We start from the raw sequence: 15,956 nt of genomic DNA on the forward strand, positions 1-15,956 counted from the left end.
TTTGCTGTGTGGAAATGTGGCTCACGTCTAGCATCCCGGACGCTAACGTGTAGCTACCTTCAGCGCTGTTAGACAGAGACACGAATGCCTGCGGGAAGCGGAGAGGAGGTGGACTCGCTAACACGAGGTGGTGTATCCCTGGGCACAAAGATTTCCATCTGCTGCAGGGACGTCGAACTTTTGGACTGGCGTGTGTGACGTCATCCACTCCGCTGTGGCTAAACTACAACAAAGCATCCCGAGGGCATCCTGTTAATCTGTTAATAAACAACAGAGGAGACTGCTGGAAATGTGAATTTCCCTACGGGGATGAATAAAGTATCTATCTATCTAAAAGTTGCTGGCAGATTGAGGGTTATTGTGCGCTAAGGAGGAACAGTTAGCGAGGTTTTAAGTCATGATCTACTGAAGTAGCAGAATAATACTCAATATTGTAATGACAATTGAGTTACAAAATGTTAAAGTACTACTGACCGAAAAAAGTAACTGCGTTGCAGAAACACGTTCCTTTGTAACATGTTAGTCCCACCACTTTATTCAGCAATATCTGTTTGCGATCTCCTCAGAACGGATGAAATTCATATCCCGTGGTCTACCGTACCATCCATCCATTATCGGCACCACTTAGTAGGGTTGCAGGGGTGCTAGAGCTCATCCCAGCTATCTTCAGGCAGTAGGCAGGGGACACCCTGAACTGGTTGCCTGCCAGTGAGGGCACACAGGGACAGACAACTCACTCGCTCATTCACACCTAGGGACAATTTGGACCGGCCAATTAACCTGACATGCATGTTTTTGGAATGTGGGAGAAAACCCAAGCAAGCATTGGGTGAAAACCCAAACTCCGCGGAAGAGCAAACCACTCAGCTGCTGTGACGCCCTCTTCTGTACCACCTAGTTGAATTAATCATGACTACAAACAATGACATTCTGGTTTTCCTACCAGCTTCAGATGAGCTTCTTGTGGTAGGTGGACCTGCACAGGGGGCAGGCAGGACTGCGGTCTGCTACAAAGGCCTCGAAGGCATCCAGACAGACCTGGTGGAAGATGTGCGAGCAGGACAGGAGAACAGAGCGTCTCCGTTGTCTATGGAAACTGAAGCGTGCAGACTCTGTAGTTAATCCAGACAGCGACGTCAGGCAGATGGGGCAGTCGCCGACCCCACGCTGGGTCACCTGCCCATTCAAAAAGGGGAATATTTAGAGAAAATGTCTCAAACTCAATTTACCTTGGAGCTGCTGGGAACAGTTCCTGGGTGAGGTAGGGCTGTAAAAGGTTTTCACAAATATAGCGCTGATTAAAAAACATTTCAATGTTTTCAAAAATCTTTATTTTGCAACACAAGATAATATTAAAAATGTAAATAAACATACTAAACCAAGAAAATGGGAATAAGCCAGAAGGTATCAAAGATTGACTAAACTGCATATAGTGTCTGACTAGAACAAATGTTTAATTGGTTAAATTGCCAGTATTAAAAGTTCTAAACATGAATTTAACAGTAAACATGAACTGTTCTAAATATGCCTTCTCTTGTGTCCTCCTTGCTGCTACCAAAACGACCAAAAAACAACTTGAAATACACAAAATGAATAAAAAATGGTCAAAAAACAGACCTTTAAATGAAAATGAACCAAAAAGTTTAAAAATAACTGGAAAAGTACTGAAATGTGTCGTAAAAGTACAAAAGCTCGTGAAAAGTGAAAAAGTCCAGAAACGGACCTAAATATTTTAAAATATAGACAAGCATGAAGATGTACTGAGAGTATTTAGAAATTTTGAAAAGGAGTAAAAAAAAGTACATTCTCAAATGTATGTAAATGAACGAAAAGTAACCGAAAAACGGCAAAAAAAAACCAGAACAACCAAATAACGAAACTAAAACAAAGTCTTTATTCCAAACCAATAAAGTTTATGTTATGGAGTGGCCAGCCCAATCCCCAGATTTCAATACAATCAAAAACTTGTGGGGCAATATGAAAAATGCTGTTTGTGAAGCAAAACCAAAAAATTTAAATGAATTGTAGAATGTTCTGAAGCAGTCACGGCGCAAAATAACAACTGAAAGTTGGTAGACTCTATGCCACACACAAGTGAAGAAGTTATAAAACACTGGTCATGCAACTTAATGTTAGGATTGCCAAGTCCTACCATTTTTTGGGAAATAAAAAATAATTTTGAGTTTGTATAGTCAACAGCAGACACTGCTATTTTTTTAACACACCCCTTTGAACTATTTTGCTAATTGCACAGCCTTCGGAGCCTGCCTATCATGAATGCTGGGTCTTGTTTGTTTTCTGAAAATCTATTACACCTACTGGTAACTTGTCTGGCATGTAACAAATAAGAAATATACTATTAACCAGGGATATTCTAGTTAGAGACATTGCACTGTTATTCTGAACAGTACTGTATGTCTTTTAGCACAACTTTCTCTTTTCTCCTTTCAACATTTGTTCCTGGTACTGTGACAAAAAGTAGTGTGATAATAAAATGAAATCAAATGCCTTTTTGAATGTCAGCTATACTACTGGCAGTCTAGTGGTTAGGATTCATTGCTCTCACTGTCACAACCCTGGTTTGATTCCTGTTGCATCCAATATTTTGTGATTGAGGTCAGTGATTCGGTAAAACTTCATGTAGAATGCGAACCCAAACTTTGAGTTATTTTATATGTAAAGAAATGGGTGTTATACACTAATAAATGCTGTAATTGAAGGCCAACCTTTTGACTTTTTCCCCCTCCTGACCTGACTGTGTATGCGTTCCCAGTCATCCTCCTGAGGTTCGGCGACTATCTTTTTTCTCTCGAGCTGCCGGAAAATCTGTCGGCTCGATGACAGCGAGCGGTCGATATCTCGGAGGAAAGCTTCGGCGTCGATGTGACAGTGTCGCACCAAGTCATCTGTCAGCTCCTGCAACTGATGAAAAGGAGCGCTCTATTAGCATGCCAGTATATACTCATGCATGTTGTTCATATGAGGTCTAATTGTGTTAAAATTTTCAAAATGTGAAGAAAGTTACATTGACACAAGAGCTGCAACTAGAGGTAAAATCTTGGGCCAGAGCACAGCCCACAGCTGGTCGGGACTAAGATGTCGATCATTACGTTCAGGCCAGGCATCTCACTGACTTTTTAAAAAAAAAAAATATCCACACCACATTGTTTTTTTTTTTTAATGTGTACATGTATGGTGTGGTGAGAGAGGTGAATGCAAGAGTATTTGGCAAAGGTGTAGAGATGATGGATAACAGTGGAATGGTGTGGCAGGTAAGTCAGTTGTTTGCAGATGACACAGCGCTTGTGGCTGATTCCGAGGAAACATTGAGAAGGTTGGTAATGGAGTATGGAAGAGTGTGTGATAGGCGTAGGTTATGTGTGAATGTTGGGAAGAGTAAGGTGAAGTGTTCACGTGATGCAGTGGGCATGGCGTTGGAAATAAGCTTGAATGGACAGGTGCTGGAAGAAGTTGAAAGCTTTAGGTACTTGGGTTGTGATGTGGCCGCAGTTGGTGGAATGGAGTGCGAGGTATTGCACAGAGTGAATCAAGGAAGCAAGGTTTTGGGTGCTCTGAGGAGACGAGGAACAACAGTATGAGTATAGATGTTAAGAGAAGACTGTATGAGAGTGTGATTGTGCCGTCTGTGTTGTATGGTGCAGACTTTCAGATTCAGATTTACTTTATTGTCATTCGTGTACACGTGTATACAGAACGAAATGTCGATACATCTGACCCGCACAGTTTCCTTGAGCATCAGCCGGGATAGATAAGATTAACCATGTGTTCGTCAGAATTTTAGCGCAGCAGTTCGTCATCTCGCGGTTCGATGGTCCAGTTTATTGTCCAGAGAGCGAACGTTGGAGAGGAAAATGGATGGGAGAGGCGTTTTGAAGGGTTTAGCCTAGCGGTTAGCCCGGCCCGACAACCTCGCTTCCTCCTCCGGCACACCGCTCTCTTGCCACTCTGCTTTGCTGCTTTGTAGGCCGCTGGGTCTTGTTGATGTAGCAGTCCGTGGCTAAATAAACACTCCTGAGTGGTCGTAGCACCGAGCGCTTGATGTCTGGATGATCGCATATCTAGCAACAAAAACTGCGATCGTATATTAATCTGCAGTTTGAGTTGACTTTGTGCGCCGTCAAAACTGAGTCGAAGACTGGGTTTTATGGCCGATGTGTAAAAAACTGTAGCGAGCCGATGTAGCCGCAGCCGAACAGGGGCGTCGCCATCTAGACTTGGAGCCTGAATTCAGATTCAGATATACTTTGTCATTCTTATACACGTGTATACAGAACGAAATGTCGATACATCTGACCCGCACAGTTTCCTTGAATGTACAGATATAAATAAAATGTTGTATTGAGTTGGAGTATTGAAGTACTAATAATATATTAAATAATTATAGCTATGTATAGTATCATACAGTAGTGCAAAGAGTGCAAGAGGAGCAGCTAATCAGATGTGCAAAATGGGCAGTCAGGTAAACAAGTCACTATACAATAACAATAACACTGGAGTACGAACAGATGTGCAAAGGAGTGGCTAGGTAATGCAGATTTGAGAAGGAAATTAAATGTTTATGAGATGAAGTGTTTGAGGAGTATGTTAGGAGTGACAAGATTGGATAGATTCAGAAATGAAATTGTGAGGGACAGAACTGGAGTAGTAGTGGTACTGAGCAAGCATTTGGATAAGGGAGTACTCTGTTGGTTTGGACACATGGAGAGGATGGATGAGGAGCGAATGTTGAAGAAGATCCAGAGAGCAGAAGTAAATAGAATGTAGTGGACGCTAGATCTCTTGTTGGTGATAGGAATGAGTGGAGAGGTGTTGTGAAAGGATAGTGGGATGTTTGGACGTGTTCAAAGGGATGGGCAGGGCACCTGTCTGATACGGCAGGGGTAAACCAGTGAAAGCCGTTGGGCCCTACTGTTGAACAGAAGAATGTGTTGTGTCACCTTGACCCGAGTGACATGGCCGCTTTCTCGTGTCCCGTTTCATGTGGAGGGACGAAAGAATGACCAACTTGGGTGTTTGGGAATTTGAGTTGGCCATGGTAATTTTTTAATTTTTAATTTTTTTTTTTCCCTTTGTTCTTTTCTTTTTTTTGTGTGTATGTGTTTGTCTTCCTGTCGGTCACCCATCTCAAGGGATATGACCAGGGTAGATAGATTTTTTTTTTTTTCATTTTCTTTATGGAGGATCTGCACAACGCAGCATGCACGTTCTGCCTGCACGGCAGGAGGGAGGCGGGGGGCTGAGTCAGCCAAAATCACCCTTCTCCTGAGTCCTCACAAATGAAATATAAAACTTCGGGTTTGATTCTAGCTTGGCCACTCAAATCAAGTTAATTGGTCAGGCTCTAGCTGGGGCGGGCTTTAACACCTGCGGGCCCAGGTCGGGCTGGAATTTTTAGGCCCGATCTTACCTCTAGCTGCAACTAACAATTATTCTAATAGTCAACTAGTAACTAGTAGCCGTATCAGGCTAAAATGCTCCCAAACTTTAAAAGTTTTGGTACGCATAATTGATGTTGGGGCGGCAGTAGCTCAGGAGGTAGAGCGATCGTTTTAGGATTAAGGGATCCCAGTTCGAATCCCGGCTTGTCCGTGTTACATGCCGAAGTGTCCTTGGGTAAGACACTGAAACCCCAATACCCCCAATAAGCAGGTTAGCGCCTTACATGGCTGCACAGATCACGGCCGCTATTGGGAAATGTGAAGCACAATGTAAAGCGCTTTGGGAAGTCATTGACTTGAAAAGCTCTATATAAATGCAGATCATTTCATTTCATTTCATGATGTTGACGCAGTTATCTCTGTATGTTACCACTTGAGACAGAAACATCGTAGGGCATGTGCGACTTTAGAAGTTAGGAATTAAGTTCATCGCCAACTTTTTCTCTTTCTGATTTTTGTCAACCACATCCACTAATCGTTGCAGCCATAATTGATACCTTTAACAATCTAAACACTTTCAATTAAGGGCGACAAAATCTGATTACCGTAAAGCCTGTACAGTAGGTCAATGTCATCACGTTACATAAAACATGGTTTTCCCGGTATAAAGCAATCAAGATTACTTTACAGCTTGCCTTTATCACTTATTCGACAACGGCAAAGCACACGAGCGTAGGCTCCTTTACAAGGCGGGACGCCTTTTTCCGACGGGTCGAGCAAACACGCCATGTGCTCGCTCTGAACTTTGCTGCGCTGTGCTGTCAGACGTTTAAGAGCAGGCATATCGCTTTTGTAAACACAAGATCAAATCAGAATGTATTGCAGTTTTCACATGACAAACTCATACCTGTCAACCTCAGCCAATTGCTCCCCTTATTAATAATTGCTATTCTCCTTATTAAGCGATAATAAACCTAACAAATACATCATGGCACCTATTTATTCAAAGCAAGACAGACTATATAGAATACTGCAACCATAATAGCAATCTATGATGACCTTGTCGTCTGCTACCAGTGACTGAGACAATCCAGATTGGACCCTAACCACTAGTGATACAGATGACATACAAATAGTCATTAATTTTTTTTCATTATCGCACTTTTTTTTACTCACGGTGCCAAAAACAACAACTACTCCTGCCTTACTTGCAAAGCTACCAGGATTGCAGATGACCCCACCCACCCATCTCATAGCGTACTCAACCTGCTGCCGTCAGGGAAAATCAGAGACAGAACTGGAGTAGCAGGGTCAAAGACTATTTCTTCAATCAGGCTTCCATCAGGCTCTGAACTCTCTCCCTACCCTACACCACCCCCTCCCACCCATCTGCCTTCTGCCAAATTAATGCAAAACTCTATCTAGATAGGTGTTATGGTCTGCAATTTTTATTTGATATGTGCAGCCTTTTTTTCTTTTTTTTGACCTTGCTGGTATTTGTTTTTTGAATTGTGCCTACTTAATGCACGTTTCCACGCAAGGAAGAGGAAATAAGTTCAAATTTGAAGTTAAAGTTAGACAATGGAGAAAAACAGAATGTCGTCCTGGAAGAAAGCATGACGAGGGAAACAACTATTTGTTTAAGTGATGATGAATTGGACGTTTTGTTTATTTTATCTTTCAGGCTTTCATTTGTTTATGGCATCATGACAATAGTATGATAATGAGATGAAGTCAAATGCCTTTTCAATTGTCATCTGTATTTGGTCTATTTCATAAGAGTCGGCGCGCACACCGCCATGACCCAGGTTTGATTCCTGTCGCACACAATATTTTGCGATTCTGGTCAACACTGTTTTTCGACGGATCAGTCATTACACAAATACGGTACTATACCATAAAACCTCGTATATTAATGCACATGTGTAACTACTGTATGAATTTAAACTATTTCCCATTGTATTCTGCGGTATATAAGGTGCACCGGGTTATAATGTGCACTTTTAAATCTCTGGCAAATTTGGGTTTTTCAAGTGCGGTTTAGTCAACCAAATATGGTACTTAAAAAATAACGTATATCCCCCTTTTGTTTGGGTGTTAAATGTTGTGGATAACTCGGCTCCCCCGCGGCTTGTTGCTACGAGGCGCCACAAACGCAACGCCATCAATCAACACGCAAACAAACACGGGTCAGAATGTGACAAGCACGCACTCATTAATCGATGAAGGAACGGCAGAACCCAAACAAGCTCAGGAGGGCATCGGGCTTTTGTGAGGAGTCTGGAATGTTTCAGACTGTTTGACTTAAACACAAAAACTCTCTCTCCGTATTAGCGAACAAATATGGAGGACCTCACAAAGCATCAAAGGGGCTGGAGAGGATGAACGCAGTTGAAGGCGGAGTACCGGGGTCAGCGAGTGCTTTCGACAACATACTTTTCCATCGACCCATTACGGTGGAACAAAAATCAATGGAACCACGATCGAAACCAACTCACCTTGAATTCGAAGAATTTGCGCCGGAGGCGTTTGTCTTTCGGGCAGACGGTTTTCCGGACATTCCCGTACCATTTCCGAGCCACGTAGCCTTTCCAGAACGCTTGAATTCTAAGAGAAGAAAGTGACATCAACACTTAATACATCGATGTATGATAGTATTCACGGTTCCCCTAACCACCAGGGTCGTCGCTGCACAACTTCCTGTGATGTGTCTCGAGCAAGTAAGGCTTCTGAATGATCCTTGTCAACCTAAATGACTAATGTTAGTTTAAATGCACCTAAACAGAAAGCCTTGTGAAGACCAAAGAATAAATAAGGCAGGTCCAGGATAAAGCAGGAATGGGATTTGTGACATTTACACATCTCCCTCAGTACCGTGCGAGCAATGATATCAAAATAAAGAGAGCATAAAACCACTTCAAACCTACCAAGACCTGTCTATCCCTTTAAGGTTTTGTCCCAAACAAAGAGAAAACTAATCAGAGAAGCAACCAAGAGGCTCATGATCACAATGGATGACCTGCAGGCATACACAGCTGAGGTGGGACAATCTGTGCATAAGACAACTATTAATCGTACCTTTACGTAAGAGTGGCAAGAAGAGAGCCATTTCCCTAAGAGGCCCATTTTGCATTTGCATGAATCCACTTGGGAGACACACGTAACATATAGAAAAAAGTGCTCTGGTCAGATGAGACCAAAATTAGACTTTGCACATCACCTTTAATACACCATCCTCACTGTTAAATATAGTGGTGGCAGCATCATGCTCTGGGGTTGCTTTTCTTCAGCAGGGACTGGTAAAATTGTTAGGATTTTATTGGTTAGATGGATGGAGCAAAGTTCGGGGTGATTCTGGCAGAAGATCTGAGAATGGAGCGCACGTTCCCTTTCCAACAGGACAACAACCCTAACCTTAAAGAAAAATCTACAATGAAATAGTGTAAAACTAACAATATAAAGGTGTTAGAATGGCCAAGCCAATGACCAGACCTTATAGAGCAGTTGTGGAAAGATCTAAAAAAAAAATGCTGTGCACAAAAAAAATCACCATCACACTTAAAGGAACTTATGCAGTTTTGTAAGGAAGAATGGGCAAATATTTGTTTCAAAATGTGCAAAACTTAGAGATAGAAACTCAAAAATATTAACTCAACGGGGGGGCCACTATTTTTGCAATGTCTACTTAAAAAAATTGCTAACACAATATGAAATGTTGAATACATTTGGTTTGTTTCCACAATTATGTTTTACATAGTATAGATTCTTGGAAAATATTTATGAATACGTTTGGAACTTGGGGGCATTACTTTTGCAAGGCACTAGATGTAGAATAACTGACTTGGTGGCGCACCGGTTCCGGAAAAGGAGCGCGGCGTGGTGGATGATTCGCGTTTGGTACGGCTCGTGACGGCACATGGGGCAACACTTCCTGCCCGAGAACCTCTCGAAGGCCTGCAGGCACGCTTTGTGGAAGACGTGCGAGCACGACAGCAAGACCTGGCCACATAGAAAAACGTAGAATAATATGACACGCATCTAGGTTATGTGGTATTATTTTTTTTAAATCGTGCACTGCAAAAAATAATAAGGTAGGGTGTGATTCAATGACTGAAAATCTGTCACGGTTGCCCATTGCCCTCACTTGGGCCCGCTCGTTTGGCGCCAGCTGCTGCTCATTTCCTGATTGGCTCCCCTCCTATTTAAATTCAGTGCTATCATTCACTCCTTGTCAGTCCGTCAAAGAACCTCTGCGCTTGCAAGAAGAATATTTTGACTCTGTCCGGTATCCTGCTTGTGTATCCAGTATCCGGTATCGATCCCGCCTGTCTCGTCCTGTCTAGTATCTTGCTCTAGTCCCCAGTATCCGGTATCGATCCCGTCTGTCCTGTTCTGTCCGGTATCTTACTCGTGTACCCGGTATCGATTCCATCTGTCCTGCCCTGTCCGGTATCTTGCTCGTGTATCCGGTATCAATCCAGTCTGTCCCGTCCTGTCGGTATCTTGCTCCAGTATCCTGTATGCGGTATCAATCCCCTCTGTCCTGCCCTGTCCAGTATCTTGCTCATGTATCCGGTAACGATCCTGTCTGTTCCGTCCTGTCCAGTATCTTGCTCCAGTATCCGGTATCGATCCCGTCTGTCAAGTCCTGTCCAGTATCCTGCTCCAGTATCCGGTATCAATCCAGTCCGTTCCGTCCTGTCCGGTATCTGCTCGTGTATCTGGTATCTATCCTGTCTGTCCTGTCCGGTTTCGATCTCGTCTGCCTCTGGCTTCCTGTTTTCTGGCGCCTGACTCCTCTATCTCACTTTTTCTGCCCAGCGATCGCCTAAACACTGGCGTTTGTGTTCAGGCACATGAATTTCCCATTCCCATAAAATAAAGATTGTGTGAAAACGTAACGCGTCTGGGTTCACCGTCTGTTCGAGTTCTGATAACATCCTTTCTGGAGGCCATCTGCTACCATCCCTATCAGTACGGATGAGCCTCCCTCAGGTCCCATTCCTCACATGGTTACTTTGTGCCTTGCCATAATTGTATTTATTTATTTTGTTTTCATCTTAACCATTATGTGTGTCTGTGTATTTGGTGTTTGGGTTGTTGGGTAGGGGCAGCATGGCACCGCAGTGGTTAGCGCATGTGCGGCACAGTTCTGTGGTGTTGAGATCGAACTTTCCTGTGTGGAGTTTGCATATTCTCCCACGTAGGCCCTCCAGTTTCCTCCCACATCCCCCAAAACATGCATGTTTGGTTAATTGACCGGTCCAAAATTGTCCCTCGGTGTGAATGAGCGAGCGAATTGTCTGTCCCTGTGTGCCCTGCGACTGGCTGGCAACCAGTTCCGGGTGACCCCTGCCCACTGCCCGAAGATAGCTGTGATGGGCTCCAGCATCCCCGAGACCCTACTGAGGATAAGCGGTGCAGATAATGGATTGATGGAGGGTTTTTGGGCCGGGAAGAACGAGGGGATTTTGTATTCTTATTATACACGAAGTATTCTTATAACACACTTTGTGCTTTACAACCCTGACCCTAGCTTTGGCGGCCCCCAGGTAAATTGAGTTGAAGACCCCTCTTTTCCATACACCCTCTTATAAACAAAAACATGTTAGAAAAGAACCCAACAGTTTTTGTTTTCATGGTAGGTCAAATATTTCATTTTGTCTCTCTTTTCAATAAATAAGCAATCTACATTTGAAAAGGTTTTGTAGACATTTCAAACACGTGCTTCCTGCTCAAGACGTGTATTCAAGCCCATATATGAAAGTGTGTAACTAGGTGTTATTTGCCCAAAGGATAAGAGGCAACCAGCTGGAGACTCTGTGAGGCGGCTGGAACTCGGACTACCTGTAAGCGGACCTCTTTTATGCTCCTTTGGGCAATGTGGATTGGCACACAAGGCAGTTGACATGGAGGAGGGCTAATATTGATTTGTCTTTGTTTTGGCCACAGTCACCACAACACTGAAAAAGGCCCCCCCTGCTGCGTCCCCTTTTCAGAAGCCATTAGAGCAGACGCTACAAGCCAGAGCCTGACAGGGCAAAGTCATCATTGATAGATTTATTCTGGGTTTGTACAGTTGCTCGAAATCCTTGAAAATGCTTGTTGTTTTCAAGGATTGAAAAGTACTTGAATTTTGGGTAAAGTGCTTGCAAATTTTTGAAATTGTTGCCATGTTTCTCAACAAATCTGCTTAAAAATCATGCCAACACTTCTCTCTGGTGTTTTTGCTTTGCCATTGCATTTCTTTTTGCCGTGTGATGAACGACAGCTGGCATTAGTTTGTATGACATTGGCCTGTGCAGCGTCATCGCCTCATACGGGGTGCTCCCAAGAAGACAGCTTAATGCTACATCTAAACAGGGCACCGTATCAGTGCAAGGATTACATTTCAATTATGGATATTTATTATGGGCTATGCAAACAAATTAAGGTAGCGTTTCTCAATCATCAATTGTAATGCGAAGTAAGCTTTGTATAAGTCATTATTATCCAACACCTATATTTGCAGAAATTTCAAAAACTCAAGACTAAAAAGCGTATGTATGATACATGCACATGTCATGATGACTGATTAACTCCACTTGTGCTTGCTCGTTTGGCGCCTGCTGCTGCGAGCTTCCTAATTGGTTCCCCGTTGTATTTAAGCTCAGTCCTTTCACTCGCCTGTTGTCAGTCCGTCAGCGAACCTCTGTTTCTACAAGGCAAGCACTTTTATTGCACCCGTTTTCCACCCGTCCGTTCCTGATTTCCCCGTTTGTCTCTGGCTACGACCTGCTCTTTGACCCCGACCACGTTTTGCTCTCCCGTTCTGGCTTACGACCCGTTTTTGATGCCGACCATGTTTTGCTCTCCTGTCCCGGCTATCGACCTGTTTTTTCCGTCTTCGACACCACGATCCCCCGCTCCGGAAGATCCAATTCCGCATTCGGAACACGTTCCGATTCTGTGAGCGGCTTGTTTCCCGCGTCCAGCGAGTACCGGATCACGGGCGCTGCCTTTCCTCGCTATCTCAATAAACTTGTGAGTAACGTTACGCGATTGGGTCTACCTTTTGTGCTGGTCGTGACAGGACATGCAAGATTAAAATTTGCATACATAAATCACAGCTGCAAAATACAAGATTTACACTGGATTTCTTCTATGAATGGTACTGGAGAAATTCGAAAATTGGCTTTAAAGGTCCTTTAAAAAGTGCTTGAATTTGGCAATGAAACGGAGTACAAACCCTATTTTTTTCTTTTATTTTTTTACCTGAGGCAAAAGGCAAAATGCCTCCCTGCATATGGCGCAAGGCTGCTCCGATCCTCGTTGCTGGACCGATTTAGCCTTTACCAAAATCCACTCGTCTTCACTCAGCCTCTTCGGGGGCAAGGCCACTAAGCCCATCTTCTGAGCTGGTGGACAAAAAAAACATCAAACCAATCACAAATTTTATCCTAAAAATTGCGAAACTACAATAGACCACCGAGATCTGACATTAATCTGTTCTGCGGTAGGGATTGTAAAATAAAATTGTACTCTAGAGAGGGATAGAAATCTATATTAAATAACTTCCGAACCTCTGGTCGCTCAAATAAAACCATTTAAATACCAAACAAAAGTAATATATTGCAGATTGGTGGGCAAACACTAAGTCATGGGTTGCATTGGGTTAAAAATGTGGCCATGGAACTGGTCCTGGATAGATATCCTATACTCATTCAAGAATAAATATATGTGCCAACATCTACATGTTATAATTCATTTTATGTTCGTCTTTAATTAGATTAGTCTCATTTAATTAGTTCTAAATTAAATCCTCATAAATAAAGCAAAATAATATATATTGTCTTTGTTTTAAGCACTAAAAATGATGCTTAGTTGGGTTGCATTGCTGTAGTTGTATTTTTGTTTTGTTTTTGTAGTATTTCTGTCGAAGGATTTTTGTAGTATTTTTGTGATATTTCCTCAGTGATTTAAGGTCCAGTATCATTTTTGTCACACACCGCTATTCGTAAATACAAATATTTGGCTCTTCTCTGAGCAGGGTGATGCTTTACATCGAAACCAATGGCAACTGGATGATGAAGGTGCTGTATCTGAGTCCGATCAGTGGGCTTCTCCTGCTACTGGTAACCACGGAAATCTGTTTCATGTGGGGGAACAAACCCCTATCCAAAACAACAGCCTGGATGGGCTCAGTCCAAGACACCACAGGAAGTGGTGCCCCGATCACCCAGGTGTTTAAGGAATTCTTGAACTGTAGATCTATTTTTGTAGTCTTACTGTAGTTGGTTATCATGGTTTTGCTTCCCCATTTAGCATCCAGCAAGCCTTAGCGAGCACAGTATAAAAAATACTGTTAGTATCTCCGACTTGCAAAGTCTTGATGATTAGTCTTAACTGAATAAAGAGAAAACATAGCCAATAAGATATCTGCATTTTTATAATGCCCTGACGGAAACCAATAGCAGACCAGCATGATCTATAACAGCGACCAATAGCAGACAGGGATCTTTGAGTAGTAACTCTCTATATGCATCAGCACTGCAAAATATGATTTTAATCCGTTTTTGGGCATGCAAAAATATTTTTGGTTGGTATGGAAAATGCTGTAGAAAGTCTAAACATTGTATTCCCAAAATTTCAAAAACAATGTTAGGTGGGGTTGTCAAATCCCAGGAATCCACTGTAGTTTTCTCTTGTAATAAAATTGTTTCTTAAATTAAAAAAAGAGAGAGAACTAGCGTCCTACCTAGCGAGAGAGGGGGCGGAGTTGGGTCCAGCACATATTCTTGATCCTCACCAAACCCCAGAGGATCTATGCGTCGGGGCACTCTCTCTTTTATACGGCAAACTGCTTTGCCCCTGAACGTAAGCAACGGGTCCGAAAGCAAGAAATCGGGTTCCAGAAGATTCCGGGTGATGTGATCTTGAAGGGCCACTGATGTGAACACCAACCGGCTGTTTACTTTAGAGTCCTGTCAAAAAGGAAAACATTTCATAACTACAAGCCCTTCTTAATTAGGACACCAAAATAGATTTTTTTTTCAAACAATTCCAATTCATGCATGTTTAGCAAAAAGAGGCAAAAGGCATGACTGGTAAAGACAAAGTCTTATCAGAGAAATGTTTTTGGAAAGTAATTTTATTAATTCTTTAAAGTAATTATAATGCCATACATTGCTTATTACACTATTTAAACAGTAATTTGTTAATCAATTCAGGAACAAGAGTAACATTTGTGTCGATAGGTTTGCTCAAACTATCAAACTTTAATCCTTGTCTTTTTATTCAACAGTTAAAAAACACAAAAATTGGTAGTCCCTGAAAAATCCATTTTCTCCAAGTGTTTCATTTTGAAATAAAACAACCACGCGTTTTAACTGTTTTTTTTTTGCGCTATGGTACAGAGTCACTACAAGTACGTAAGCATCTCATTTACATTAATCAACACAAAACTTTTAGTCTTGAATACGTGTGTCTACCCGAACACAAAAACGTGACGCTAAAAAGTGCTTCTTGAGACGCTTTTGTTTATTTTATATCAATTTTAGAAAGAGGCGAAAGCCAAACCTTCCTCGTTGCCATCTTATCAACGCACAGTTTAGATCGGTTGCTAGGTAACATAGCATTCACCGCCGTGTCCTTCCTTGCCCGCATCCGATTGGCGGATGAGAAAGAAACTAGAGCGCTTTCAGAATAAAAGGCAGAAACAGCTTATTAAATATATCGAATTTATTCGTAAAGCACTTTTCAGTCAAAACAACTAATACAAGGACACATACAATAGTTAAAATACAATCAAAACAAAATGAATAGAAATAGAATATGATAATGGTGTGATCATGTGATGAAAGGGAGCTGATATCCTCTGAGAGACTGTTAAAACGATTAGAGCATGATTCCCAACTTGTCTAGATAAATGTATTGAATTATTATTTTATTGGCTTGGTATGTAAGCAAAAGTTTCGCCGTGTTTTACACAAGAAACATGTTTTGATGGAAGGGAGTCAATATTCAGAATCACCAGAAATTAACGGTCAACTTTTACTGATATAACTTGTCATTTTACAATGCAAAACATTACCAAAAATAAAATTCAAACATAATTGATTTTGGGGGGATAAATTAAGGATGATTTAAATACAAGTTAATCTTTCTTTTACCCTTTTATTTTGCCTTTATATATACCATCCATCTATCCATTATCTGCAGTGTTAATCGTCAGTAGGGTCGCAGGGGTGCTGGAGCCCATCCCAGCTATCTTTGGGCAGTGGGCAGGGGACACCCTGAACTAGTTGCCAGCCAGCCGCAAGGCACACAGGGACAGACAACTCACTCACTCATTCACACCTAGGGACAATTCGGACAGGCCAATTAACCTGACATGCAAGTTTTTTGGGAATGTGGGAGGAAACTGGAGTACCTGGAGGAAACCCACGCATGCACGGGGAGAACATGCAAACTCCACACAGGAAGGTTCGATCTCATGACCTCAGAACTGTGCTGCACACGCGCTAACCACTGCGTCGCCGTGCTGCGCCTTTATATATACATTTTTGCAAATTTGTT

General features: G+C 42.3%; 1 protein-coding gene across 1 annotated transcript; it reads right to left on the minus strand.

Moving 5' to 3' along the window:
* Positions 1-948: 948 nt before the first annotated feature.
* rnf32 (ring finger protein 32) lies at positions 949-14,972 on the minus strand. The gene is made up of 7 exons (XM_088322625.1): positions 14,958-14,972; positions 14,137-14,362; positions 12,654-12,796; positions 9,241-9,398; positions 7,898-8,006; positions 2,752-2,922; positions 949-1,176 (listed from the first exon to the last, which is right to left on the minus strand). Exons 1-7 carry the CDS (start codon positions 14,970-14,972, stop codon positions 949-951), a joined length of 1,050 nt encoding a protein of 349 aa, XP_088178751.1.
* Positions 14,973-15,956: the final 984 nt, after the last annotated feature.

This window comes from Urocampus carinirostris, chromosome 18 (genome assembly GCF_059441175.1).
Source record: "Urocampus carinirostris isolate Australia breed hairy pipefish chromosome 18, RoL_Ucar_1.0, whole genome shotgun sequence".
Taxonomy (NCBI): Eukaryota; Metazoa; Chordata; class Actinopteri; order Syngnathiformes; family Syngnathidae; genus Urocampus; species Urocampus carinirostris.